Source organism: Periplaneta americana, chromosome 1 (assembly GCF_040183065.1).
Source record: "Periplaneta americana isolate PAMFEO1 chromosome 1, P.americana_PAMFEO1_priV1, whole genome shotgun sequence".
In the NCBI taxonomy this organism is placed as follows: Eukaryota; Metazoa; Arthropoda; class Insecta; order Blattodea; family Blattidae; genus Periplaneta; species Periplaneta americana.
The window spans coordinates 225251676-225266695 of NC_091117.1; the positions used below are offsets into that span (position 1 = coordinate 225251676).

The following is a 15020-nucleotide window of genomic DNA, read 5'->3' on the forward strand; positions in this document are numbered from 1 at the left end:
ATAATAATGGAACATCAGCGCTTACTCAGTACAATTGACAACAAAACCATACCAAGACTGTCAATAAATGGGTCGTTTATTAAGTATAGCGACACTGTAATAGTAATATGCGTTACAAGAGCGGTATGTTGAAGTTTTCATGTTCGAGGAAAAGTTTGAAAAAGCGAAAGGTAGTTGAGCTTTTTTAATTTCCGAGAATTGAAAGAAAACATACCGTTCGTGTATCGTACATTATTTTGTGCGAATATCGTTTATTACATACCTGAAAGAGGAATTTCTGATTAGTTGCAATGAAATCTCCATCTTGGTTTCTGTTCAATGACGGCAAATTTGCAAAACAAAAATGTCTATCTTCAACATTGTTGCTTTAAAATGTTTTCTGTGTTTACTATACTCCAGCAGGCCGTGATATACGTCTGTCTTTTTTTCCCCCCAGTCTATGATGAGTCTGGAATCTTGTTGATTTTTTCACGGCTTCCTTAATGTTACTTGCATCACGAATGCAGTAACTTTAGTGGAGTTGTAGAGTTTATTTAATTTTTGCAAATATTTAAAAATAATAATTAACAGTGCAATTTAGGTGAAATTGCAGTGGTAAGTTTCCAATTTATAATTATTACTATATTGAACGTCTCTAAAAATAATATGTTAAAAGCCTAAAGCAGTAAAATCAATATGTCACTTAAGCGGTAAGAAGAGGGAAATTGTTATGTGTGTTAGGTTGGGAATACTGAATGTGGAATTTTAGACTTTCCGCGGATTGGTTTTGTGCGGAAACCAAGCAGATACGCACGATCTCGCACAAAAAATCTTAGACTGTTAATGGACAGAAATCTAAATTGGAATAGTCAAGTTACTCACATCTGTGACAGAACATTTTCATTGCTTCACTCTCTAAATCACTTACGAAACTCTCTGCCTCTTTCCATAAAAAGAAACATTATTCAATCGCTGGAGATGCCCCATTTTCATTACTGCGATTCTCTCTTGACAAATATAACTGTCATATATTTACTTGAAAGACTACAACGTGTTCATAATGTGTGTGTCAGCTTCATCTGCAAAACTCGTAAATTTGCGTAAATTTGACCATATATCGCCATCTTTTGAAGTTAATTCTTTTGTCCGCCTAAAGGAACGTAGAACAGCACATACTTTATCTGTTCTGTTTAGAATATTGTTCACTTCTACTCCAAAATATCTGAGAACTCGCTTTGAATATCTTACAACGTTATTGAATCAACATCAGTCCTTATTATCAATTCCTCGTCACCGCACCTCTTTCTATACATCCTCTTTCACAGTGTCAGTTTGTCGCCTATGGAACTCCTTACCTCGTCATGCCAGGGATTGCCGAACGGTTAATCAATTTAAATTAAGAAATACTTATCTTTACATGAAATTGATTTGTGTTAGACGATTTTTTATAGGTTATTCTGCGTGTATATAAATTGTCATTTAGGCATATCATAAAGTAGAATTAGAATATGAATTGTAAATAACTTAATTATGTATCATGTTCAGTTAATATTTCATTATAGCCCGTGTAAGCTTATTAATGTGCATGAAAATTATTTTTATATTTAAGTATAACTTTACTATTTCTGTCATTGTTTCATTATGTATTCCACTTCTGGTAGTGTGGAAGAGAAGGCCTCATGTCCTTAACTCTACCAGAATAAATAAATAAATAGTAACTATCTATGGATACATATTTATTACGTATTGAGCTTCGTGACTGTATATTCTACTGGGTGTTCAGTTCAAAATGTGTCTTGGCTCGCTGTATGCCGTCATGTGGCTAGCTGATGAGCCTAGAGAATTCAATCTTCCTACACTTCCGCAGCTCAGGTGTATAATCTAAGAGGCAGAGAAGTTGGCTAGCAAGTACGGCGTTCATTCTGAAGAGTACGTGCCGATACGTACGGTAACGCCGGTAGTGGCAGGAATGTGAACTGTTTGGAAATACGTACTGTCGGGATATGGGGAGAGGGTTAAGACGATTACTTACGTATTTGTTGACATTAACTTCGACGGTCAACATGGACACGGAGCATTTGATTTGTGTTGTGGAATGTTACCGTACGCAACCGATGATAACAAATACCCTGCGTACGACTTGCCGGCGCAAAACACAGTTCGAAAGAGGTTATGGTAGCACACAGACCGTACAGACCGCCATCTGTTGCTACGACGTTCAAGTTATACCGTACACGTTCTGAAGTTCAGATTGAAGAACGCCTTAAATAATAGGCAACTTCTCTAACATATAAACTGAAACTCGCTTCAAATCGGTGACACAACAACAGTGACGTCATGACACACTTTGAAATGAACACCCAGTAGACTGTGGTATTATTATGACTAGTAGTAGTAGTAGTAGCAGTAGCAGTAGCAGAAACAGCAGCAGCAGCAGCAGCAGCAGCGCTGTGGATTAACTATTAGTATACCTTACCGTGAAATAAGTGGACCCGGATTCAAATCGTGGTTGGGAAAAGTTACCGGACTTGAGGTCTTTCCGGGATTTTCCCTCAAACCATTAAGCTAAGAGCAAATGCTGTCTAACATTCGGCACTGAACTCTGGACTCATTTCGTTATCAATACCACCTTATTTTCTCTCATCCATCGCTGTGGAATAACGGTTAGCATGCTACACTGTGAAACAAGCGCGCCTGGGTTCAAATTCTGCTTAGGACAAGTTATCTGGTTTAGGTTATTTCCGGGGGTTTCCCTTAACCCAGTAAGAACAAATACTGCTTAACTTCAGATTCTGGACCGTGGACTCATTTCGCTAGCATTATCATCTTCATCTCATTCAGACGTTAGATAAATCATAGCGGTTGATAAAGCGTCGTAAAATAACCAATTAAATAAAGTTCATCTCGCTCAGACGCTAGATAAACATAGCAGTTGGTAAAACTTCGTAAAATAACGAATACAAAATTATTAGTAAATAAATTATTTTGTTTCATTGTCTGCTTTCATTTTGGACGCCCAGTAGGCCTATATTTATCACTGATTTACACACTTTCAAGGTAAAGGAACGTGCCGACAACGGAAATAAAGATAGGCGTAAAACCTAACATTTTATACCTCTTGATCATGTAATCTTCTGCTCATTCTTCGTGACAAATAAAAAGGAACATTAAAATCACAATTGTAGCAAAGACAGGGAGGGACATATCTAAACATATTTTGTAACACATTTGTTACACATACCAACAACACTTTACCTTCGAGCTGTTGGATGATCGTTCACCTCCACGGAAGCATGCGGACGTGAGGTCAGCACTCGACTGGTCGACTTTGACTCTAAATGGCCTATGTGCCACGGATTTATTATTTTATTTTGTTGCACATGAAATGATTAACAACTCTTCATGAACCATGCTTCAAAAAATCAGATTTCGAAAATAATACCAAGAAGTGAATATTACATCAATTTATTCAGTTAAATATTTCTTTATTTCAATATCTTATGTATTGTACTAAATAATTTATAAAATTAACCTACTCGGAATGCATAGAATACTTCACAAACTCATGCTCTTATCGTAATCTTCATTCAGAGAGAGATGAAGGTTTTTGATGAAATTGGAAAGTTTTCGGGGTTGTAAGTAACAGATGTTCATGATTGCAATTGTACTGATGATAATGATTCTGATGATTATAGTGATTATGACATTAAAGTTGAACTGCTGAAGAATTTGTGTTGACAACTAAATTTTAGATCAAATTTAAAGAATTTAAAGACTTGAAACTGGAAGACAAAATTTTATTAGGGATGTCATATTTATGCTTCTGTTTAATTTATACAGGGTGTAAACAATAAAACTGCCAACATTATACAGGAAGTACATATCTGTCTACTGAACAAAATATCTAGTGAAATTTAATTATTTCTTATAATTTTATTTTTAATTTGTAAAATACCATATTTTTAAGACTGATAATAGTTTAATATTTGTTTACATATTTTTGACTGAGTATAAATGTTATTGCGAATGACTTTACACCAAAACCCAACACATATCAATACAAATCAGAGTAACAAACGACTGCTTCAGCGTACATAGCAGGCTGAGTAAATAATGTTTGTCTATTCTCTTTTCCAAAAACGTTATATTCGCTGAATATATTTTTTCTGACAAAACCTTGACAGTTACACAAAATCAATATTTGAATTTTTCTTCAGTTATTTCTGGTCTACGGCCAGTATATTTTGGCAGTATATATTCTTTACACCCTGTATTGAATGGAATAATAGGAATTGGAGCTTTTAACTCACTGTGAGTGTTTTTAAAGGTTAATGTGAATTATATTATTAATAACTAATAACAGAAGTCACTCAATTTTAAAAGTATATTTTTAAACATTATAACAATGATTATATTATCATTACTACAGCTTCCCTTCGTCCAATGAGATGCAGGATATCTGGACTTCATTTAAGAACTGGGTTCGGTATTGTCTGGTATGTTAGCAAACTGCAAACAAGAAACAGAATAAAAATAATTAACTATCATTAATTCTCCATAATTATTACAATGCATAAAATGACAATTTTGAACATTAGAAGCCTACATTATTTGTATAAAGTATTCGCAATATGCAATGGAAACACACAGACATGGTTCGTATGGACAGACTATACAGGGTGTTTAAAAATACGGGGCATAATTTCAGGTATGTATTTCCCACATGTAGACAATCAAAATAGTTTATTACAACATGTGTCCGGAAATGCTTTATTTCCGAGTTATGGCCTTCACAACATTGAAATTCACCGGAACGTTTTTCTTTCCGCTGGTCGTTGCCGTCAAAGGAGACATTAAGAGGGCACTCTGACAGTTCATTCCGAGGCGAAGGTTACATTCAGTGTTGTGTAGGCGTTAGACTGTGCGACATGTATTCAAATCAAGAGCTGGCAGAGATACACTTCATGTACGGTAAGGCGGACGGCAATGCTGCGCTGGCTCGTCGTTTGTACCAGGAGAGGTACCCACAGCGACAATGTCCAGATCGGAAGACATTTGTACGTCTCCATTACCGTCTGTGCGAGTATGGAAAATTTAACTCTCCTGGTTTGGGAAGGGGACGACCAAGATCCACAACTCCAAAAGTACATGAGGAGATTCTGGAGGCTGTGAACATGACTCCTTCTATCAGCACACGAAGGGTAGCGTTGCAAGTCAATGTTCCTCATACGACTGTCTGGAGACTGTTGAAAGAGTGAGTGTCAATTGTATCCTTATCATTTGCAACGTGTACAGGCCCTGTCACCAGCAGATTATCCTGCACGAGTTAGGTACTGTCAGTGGTTCTTGCAGCAGTATGGTGTAAATCCGAACTTTCCTGCCTTAGTATTATTTACAGATGAAGCACAGTTCACACGAGATGGCATAACAAATTTCCACAATCAGCATGTATGGGCGTATGAAAACCCACGTGCAACTGTTCCATCTCATCACCAGGTGCGGTTCTCCCTCAACTTGTGGGCCGGTATCATTGGTGATCGATTAGTTGGACCCCATGTACTTGTAAACAGACTTACGGGGCAGGCGTACACAAACTTCCTGGAAAACACCATACCTCATGTTTTAGAAGACACTCCACTGATCAATCGTCAACACATTCACTTCTTGCATGATGACACACTTTAGTCGTACGGCTCGCCGGTACTTGGATCGAAGGTTTCCTGATCGATGGATAGGTAGAGGTGGCCCAATTGCTTAGCCTCCACGCTCACCTGATCTGAACCCTCTCGATTTCTACTTGTGGGGCCATTTAAAATCATTGGTTTATTCGTCTCCAGTGCCTGATTTGGAATCCCTTCGTAATCGAATTGTGGCATGTTCTGAGGACATACGCAATACTCCTGGAGTTTGGGATCGTGTTCGCAGGTCAATGAGACATCGATGTGAGGTCTGTATTCAAGCAGGAGGTGGACATTTTGAACATCTTCTGTAATGACAACGACGTGCGGAAAGAAAAACGTTCCGGTGAATTTCAATGTTGTGAAGGCCATAACTCGGAAATGAAGCATTTCCAGACACATGTTGTAATGAACACATTTTAAATTGTCTATATGTGGGAAATACATACCTGAAATTATGCCCCGTATTTTTGAAACACTCTGTATAGATGGAGTATCGATAATTCTCTTCTTTTAAATCTTAATAAATGTTGCTTTATGACATATCTATACTAATAATAAATCTGTAGCCGAAATTTGTCTGGTAATTTTCGATTTTCCAAAAATAATTGGTCCTAACATATATAATTAACCACCCTGAAACCGAAAATCGCTTCTTTGAAATTTTTGTTTGTATGTCTGTCTGTCTGTCTCTCTGTCTGTCTGTCTGTATGTTTGTTACATTTTCACGCGTTAATAAGTGAACGGATTTCGATGAAAATTGGAATATAAATTACGTTCGTTGTAACTTAGATTTTAGGCTATATGACATTCAAAATACATTATTTAAAAGGGGGGTTATAAGGGGGCCTGAATTAGATAAATCAAAATATCTCGCTTATTATTGATTTTTGTGAAAAATGTTGCATAGCAAAAGTTTCTTTAAAAGTTATTTCCGATAAGTTTTATTGCATGAAAAAGTTTGATAGGACTGATATTTAATGAGATAAATGAGTTTTAAAATTAAAATAACTGCCATCTAAGACCGTTTAATGAATTAAAAAACAAATAACTTCGTCTATAAGGGGCCTTGGACAACAACAATCGAAAGCTATGAAAGATAGTCTACAGATAATGTTTCTGTGTTTGTATGAAGTAATATCGGAAGCTAAGTTAACCGATTTGTATAATTAATTATTAATTCACCATTGGAAAGTGTAGTTTCTCTAGATGGACATAATGCTATAATGTTAATACATAACTTCTGAGTCAATCGAGGACAGGTAAGATTGAAATAGCTTCTTATGCACAGAAAACTTGATAGGCTATTCTGTACATTCGTTTCCTGTATTTCCTAAAATAATTTTTATGACCAAATGAGTGGTCTCTGGATCAAAATGATAGCATTTTAATTATGCAAATACAATTTAAATTAAGTAACATAATAAACGATTTTTCCTTATATCAAACACGAATGTTCCCTGGATCAAATGTCCTATTTTAATTATGTAATTACTTTAATTTATTTTTAACGGGTGCAGCGGGGCGCACGGGTACGGCTAGTTTAAGGAATATTTTTCTCTAAAAGGAATGTGAAATTATTTAAGGCCTTATGCCCTAGTTGCAGAAATACTCATTTCACCAAAATCGACTGTAACGTTTATTTTCTTCATTTTATTACAAATTTACTAATAAAAAATGAAGTAGTGCAGAGCTTCGTTTCTAATAAAATATTCATAGAAAATTGATCCTTCAGTCTTAGCAGCCCATACCAAAAATTTCAAGCAGACTATCATTCATTCCACATATTGTTATGTTTTGGATATTTACTATTAACAAAGTTAACCTAATTGTGACATATCAGAAATTTCTGTCGCAGAATACTGCAGAAATACGTACCGCCATTTTTATAGACACCATGAAGAGGCACTTCCAGGCACTATAGCCACCCATGCACTTTCCTTCAGTGGCGTCACCTGTAAAAACAGTATTATTGTTATTACACTATTATTATTATTATTACTATTATTATTATTCCTTACTTACTTACTTACAAATGGCTTTTAAGGAACCCGAAGGTTCATTGCAGCCCTCACACAAGCCCGCCATCGGTCCCTATCCTGTGCAAGATTAATCCAGTCTCTATCATCACACCCACCTCCCTCAAATCCATTTTAATATTATCCTCCCATCTAAGTCTCGGCCTCCCTAAAGGTCTTTTTACCTCCAGTCTCCCAACTAACACTCTATATGCATTTCTCGATTCGCCCATACGTGCTACATGCCCTGCTCATCTCAAACGTCTGGATTTTAAGTTCCTAATTATGTTAGGTGAAGAATACAATGCGTGCAGTTCTGCGTTGTGTAACTTTCTCCATTCTCCTGTAACTTCATCCCGCTTAGCCCCAAATATTTTCCTAAGCACCTTATTCTCAAACACCCTTAACCTATGTTCCTCTCTCAGAGTGAGAGTCCAAGTTTCACAACCATACAGAAGAACCGGTAATATAACTGTTTTATAAATTCTAACTTTCAGATTTTTGGACAGCAAACTGGATGATAAGGGCTTCTCAACAGAATAATAACACGCATTTCCCATATTTATTCTGCTTTTAATTTCCTCCCGAGTGTCATTTATATTTGTTACTGTTGCTCCAAGATATTTGAATTTTTCCACTTCTTCGAAGAATAAATCTCCAATTTTTATATTTCCATTTCGTACAATATTCTGGTCACGAGACATAATCATATACTTTGTCTTTTCGGGATTTACTTCCAAACCGAGCGCTTTACTTGCGTGAAGTAAAAATTATTATTATTATTATTATTATTATTATTATTATTATTATTGTTATTATTATTTGAATATTTTTAAATTCCTCATATTATTTGGGGATTGGCCGTCAAAACATGACTAAAATAATTTAGTTACACTTTTGTTGGTAAAAACGTTCTTGATTTGCGGCCTTTGGATTCCAGAAATTTAATTTAAAATTCCAAAGTTCTTTCTTCATATTTATAGTAATATATTTGTAATTATTGGTATTATAGATATGGGACAAAAAACATAACATTTTTATGGCATTACTGGTAGTATTTTATTTAACGACGTTTTAACTGTAGCGTCAAAATTGAACGCGGATTAAAAATGGCTGACAATTTTTATTTTATTTCTATTTTTTTTATTGGGTTATTTTACGACGCTGTATCAACAACTAGGTTATTTAGCGTCTGAATGAAATGAAGTTGATAATGCCGGTGAAATGAGTCCGGAGTTCAGCACCGAAAGTTACCCAGCATGTGCTCGTATTGGGTTGAAGGAAAACCTCGGAAAAGACCTCAACCAGGTAACTTGCCCCGACCAGGATTCGAACCCGGACCACCTGGTTTCGCGGCCAGACGCGCTGACCGTTACTCCACAGGTGTGGGTCAATGGCTGACAAATATTGATCATCATATGCAGGATTTTTCACGTGCGGTAACTCTACGACATAATATGTTCTCCATATTTATTTTCTCCGGAATTTTATCGTCCTCCGAAATCCATCGGACTTGGTAGAGTTTGAAGACACGAACTTCGGAGTTTTCTAGCAGTTGTTAGCAATACTTGTTCTTTTATCCATCTTGATTACAGAACTTTTAACACTGTATCGCTTCGGAATTTATATGATAAGAACTTTCTTGTGTTAAATATAACGTACCTTGTTAAGATGTTTCGACCTATTTTCGGTCATCTTCGGAACTGGTCGTTGTTGGTCTTGGCGCCTCTTGTTTCCTGTGTGGGTGCGTTCGTAGTGTAGAGTCAAAGAGTGTATGTGTTTTGAAATTGAGTTGTGTGTTGAGAATATCGTTGGGGTGTGTTTTCGTGTGTCTGTATATTTCATATTGTTCTAGTGTGTTGAGTTTCTGGCATTTTGGTTGGATGTGCAGTATTTCCATGTCTGTGTTGATGTCTCTGTAGGTGTGGTTGGCATTTGTGATGTGTTCTGCATATATGGAGGTATTTTGTAATTTTGTTATGGCTGTGATGTGTTAACGTGTTTGAAACGATCTGCCTGTCTGTCGTATGTAGAAGTTGTTGCAGGTATTACATTTAAGTTTGTATACGCCTGTGTGGTTGTATTTGTTTGTTTGTGTTGTTTGTGTGTTGAGATGTTTTTGTAGAGTGTTATTTGTTCTGTATGCGATGTTGTAATTTAATTTCTTGAATGAGGTTGCAATTTTGTGTGTTTTTGTTTTCTTATGTTAGTGTGATGTATTTTTTGTGTTCTTTTGTTTGTGTTGTATTCTTCTGTTTGTTTGTGGTTTTGTTTTGTCTTACGTATTATGTTGTGTATTATGTTGGGGTTGTATCCGTTTTCTTGTACTATGTATTTGATTGTGTTTAGCTCTTCGTTGTAATCCTGTTGGTTCATTGGTATGTTGAGTGGTCTGTGTACCATTGTTCGGAATGCACCAGTTCCGAAGATGACCGAAAATAGGTCGTACATGTTAACAAGGTATGTTGAAATTTAACACAAGAAAGTTATCATACATATTCCGAAGTTCTTCTATCGTTTAAGGGAATCACTTATATTATTTTCAAGAGAGGAGTAATGGCATAGTGAGGCAACAAATGTGCAGTAATTAAAACAGAATACGGTCATTAAGTGAGTACAAAGAAATTAACATCGGATGGGATCAGGAAGAACACATGAGAATTAATACCAGGTAACAACGGGTAGATCTAGTAAGGTGGAAGTTAGGAATTTGTAGGTTAAAAAAGAGAAGAGATGATGTTGAAAAATATGTATACCTGTTCTGCAATAAAAAGAAGACGTTATATTATAATATCATACTACCTTGCCAGCAAAATGAGAGAATAAGGTAAATATTTATTCAAAAATCAATAATATAACGTAATGTAGGAATAACTTATAGAGAAGAATGTAGAACACTAAACGAAAAAATGTGAATAAATAGGAAGATATTTTAAAATACATTTTTAAGAAATTGCAAGAGGAATCTAAGCTGTCCCGTATATTAATGACAAGTTAATACGGGAAAAGGCATTATTTATAAGAACTAACTAAGATAAATAATATAAAATAAATAGATTATAATAATTGTAATAGTAGGATGTGGTATACATTTGGTTAAGATTGCTACGTGGAAGCGTGAATTTAACATGACCAACATTAACGGATGATATAAGAATGTCTTTAATTTTATAACAATAAACATACATACATACATACATACATGCATGCATACATTCATACATACATACCTACCACATACATACATACATGCATGCATGCATGCATACATACATACATACATACATACATACATACATACATGCATGCATACATTCATACATACATACCTACTACATACATACATACATGCATACATACATACATACCTACCTACCTACCACATACATACATACATACCACATACATACATACCTACCACATATATACATACATACCAAATACATACATACATGCATGCATACATACATACATACATACCAAATACATACATACATACCAAATACATACATACATACCACATGCAAACATACATACATACATACCAAATACATACATACATACCACATGCATACATACATACATACATACATGCATACCACATACATACATGCATACGTACATACATACATAAATACATGCATGCATGCATACATACATACCTACCATATACATACATACATACCTAGCACATACATACATACATGCATGCCTACCACATACATACATGCATACATACATATATACATACATACATACATACATACATACATACATACATACATACATACATACATACATGCATGCATACATACATACATACCTACCACATACATACATGCATGCATACATACATACATACATACATACCACATACATACCTACCACATACATACATACCACATACATCCATACATACATGCATGCATGCATGCATGCATGCATACATACATACATACATACATACCACATACATACATACCTACCACATACATACATACATACCAAGTACATACATACATACATGCATGCATAGATACATACCTAATACATACATACATACATACATACCAACCACATAGATACATACCAAATACATATATACATACATGCATGCATACATACATACCAAATACATACATACATACATGCATGCGTACATACATACGTACCAAATACATACATACATACATGCATGCATGCATACATACATACATACATCATACATACATACATACATACATACATACATACATACATACCACATACATACATACATACCACATACATACATACATACATCATACATACATACATACATACATACATACCTACCTACCACATACATACATACATGCATACATACATACCTACCACATACATACATACATACCACATACATACATCATACATACATACCACATACATACCACATACATACATACATACATACATACATACATACCACATACATACATACATACCACATACATACATACATACATCATACATACATACATACATACATACATACCTACCTACCACATACATACATACATGCATACATACATACCTACCACATACATACATACATACCACATACATACATCATACATACATACCACATACATACCACATACATACATACATACCACATACATACATGCATACCACATACATGCATACACACATACATACCAAATACATACATACCAAATACATACATACATAATACATACATGCATGCATACATACATACGAGTATATACATACAGTCCTTGTGGAGTAGGAGTAACGGTTAGCGCGTCTGGCCGCGAAACAAGGTGGCCCTGGTTCGATTCCCGGATGGGGCAAGTTCCTGGTTGAGGTTTTTTCCGGGGTTTTCCCTCAACCCAATATGAGCAAATGCTGGGTAACTTTCGGTGCTGGACCCCGGACTCATTTCGCCTTCATCTCATTCAGACGCTAAATAACCTAAGATGTTGATACAGCGTCGTAAAATAACCTACTAAAATAAAAGAAAAATACATACTGTCGGCCTTGGTAGCGTAGTTAGTATAACGCTGGCCTTCTGTGTTCGAGGTTGCGGGTTCGATCCCGGCCCAGGTCATGGCATTTAAGTGTGTTTAAATGCGATAGGCTCATGTCAGTAGAATTACTGGCTTGTAAAAGAACTTCTGTGGGACAAAATTCCGGCACACCGGCGATGCTGATATAACCTCTGGAGTTGCGAGCGTCGTTAAATAAAACATAATTTATTATTTACACGCACGCACGCTCACATACATATTTTTTCAATCAATAAACATTGTACAGTTAATAAAAATAAATAACCAATGAAGCATTCTAAAACGAAGGTGAACATTAACGAAATAATAATTAATAATAAAGGGAGGTGTAAAATTAAATTCAGGATTATCCTGTGCATATTAACATCTGTGATGATTTAATGTTTTGCCAGAATAAGGTGGCATCTATAATTTTTATATGTGAAGTTAATTATGTTTGTAAAGCCCTTTACACGTTGGAATCAGTGTTATATAACTAAGGGATTTCATTATACTTCACTCTACCCTAGTTTGTATATTACAATAGGCCTATGTACTTTAAGTGTTTACTAAAGCATGTTTATTGACCGTGTTTATTGATTTACCAAAGAAAAGTTTGCTGGTTGCAACCTTGTTGTAGCTAAACATTTAATTACACTTACGTAAGCTTGGAAATGTGATGGAAAATACCTAATTTGTTGCAGTCCTTGATGTCTTTTCTGAAAAACTTTTCTTTCTTTTCGCCAAACTTCTTATTTTCTTGCTCATAGGACGTCTTTGTGATTTTTATTATAAGTTCCTCGTCTAATTTTTCATTGCTCATCTGTGAAAAAAATAATAATTGAATGTACTTTACAATCCATTGTACCCTTTAATTGTTTAATCCTAGTGGTTACAGTAGTGGTGGTGTGAATTCTAATTCCCTGGCACATGATATTCTCCATTACCCTTCTCGCCTTTGATATAATAATGGTTCTTACTTAACTTTCTACATACTGTAGGCTGACAAGTCTGTAAAATACCGGGTGATCCAGACCACCTGTAACAGTAATTTATTTCGGAAACTGGTGCATTACAATTTTCGATAAAAATATTTATTACTAAACCACATGTGAACTTTCACTTGAGCTTGATTTCATTAATCAGCTCTAACAGGAAGTAGGGTCAGTGGCGTATCACTTTAAAATTTCAAATGGGAGTCCTGGTCAAGTAAGGTACAATTTGATAGAGCTCTACAAAACAAACAACTTTCATAGGAAACGTTTTTACCAATTCCTACTCTGTCAATGAGAAAACGTACAAAACGATAATACCATCAATATTGAGAAATGTTAAAAGACGAAAATGTAAACTAGATTCCGAAATAAATGACTTACGGGTGGTCTGAATCACCCATTGCTTTTTTGTACGTTTTCTCATTGAACGAATAGGAATTAATAAAAACGTTTCCTATGAAAGTTGTTTGTTTTGAAGAGCTCTATCAAATCTTATCATATTTGAACCATACTTCCATTTGAAATGTATAGTGATACGCCGCTGACCCTACTTCCTGTTAAGGCTGATTGATGAAATCAAGCTCAAGTGAAAGTTCACATGTGGTTTAGTAATAAATATTTTTTTCTCGAAAATTTTAATGCATTAGTTTCCGAAATAAGTGACTGTTACGGGTGGTCTGAATCACCCTGTATATTGGAAGCTTTCGTGTTCAAAATGAGTTATTTTAGTGGTCCATAAAAGGCAATTTATGTAAGTGAGCTATTCAAGATAAGAGCATGTATGAAAGTACAATTATCACCATTGATAAAGTTGTAAGTAAGCTGTAGAACTAACTTCGCCCCTCTTCTGAATTCAAGGGTTGCGGGTTCAAACCCGTCTGGGGTCGATGGATTTTATAGGACGGAAAGATCGGAGCGCAAGTCCTCCGGGAGGAAGTTTGAAGGTTGGTTCACAATGAACCGGGAACGAGAACCAGAATGAAAACGAGAAGCAGAGGACGTGAATATGATAATTTTTGATTCACAATAAACCGAGAACATAGACGACTATACATATCGATATGTATGTCAATAACGATATGTAAAGTCGATATTATGCATTCTGATGTTATTTGTCTATAATTGACCAATGGCGTTCTCTCATGAGTACAAAGCAGCCAACATAAACACAGGTTAACCAACTTCGAAATTTCAACTGAAACATTTCATTAGGTACGGTACTATAAATATGCCCATGCATCTTTATTGTCACAACCTATTTTAAGTCTACCATAACGTAAAATAATTAGAGAAGAAACATTT

General features: G+C 35.3%; 1 protein-coding gene across 1 annotated transcript in view; it reads right to left on the bottom strand.

Annotated features, from left to right (window-relative positions):
- Window positions 1-4349: 4349 nt before the first annotated feature.
- The window catches only part of LOC138708685 (general odorant-binding protein 56d-like), a 31225-nt gene continuing 20554 nt past the window's right edge, over window positions 4350-15020 (bottom strand). Inside the window, exons 5-7 of the mRNA XM_069838777.1 lie at window positions 13414-13546; window positions 7536-7612; window positions 4350-4488 (exon numbers count right to left, since the gene is read on the bottom strand). Coding sequence (XP_069694878.1) covers window positions 4450-4488; window positions 7536-7612; window positions 13414-13546 — 249 coding nt within the window. The 3' untranslated portion in view covers window positions 4350-4449. The remainder of the gene's footprint in view (window positions 4489-7535; window positions 7613-13413; window positions 13547-15020) is intronic.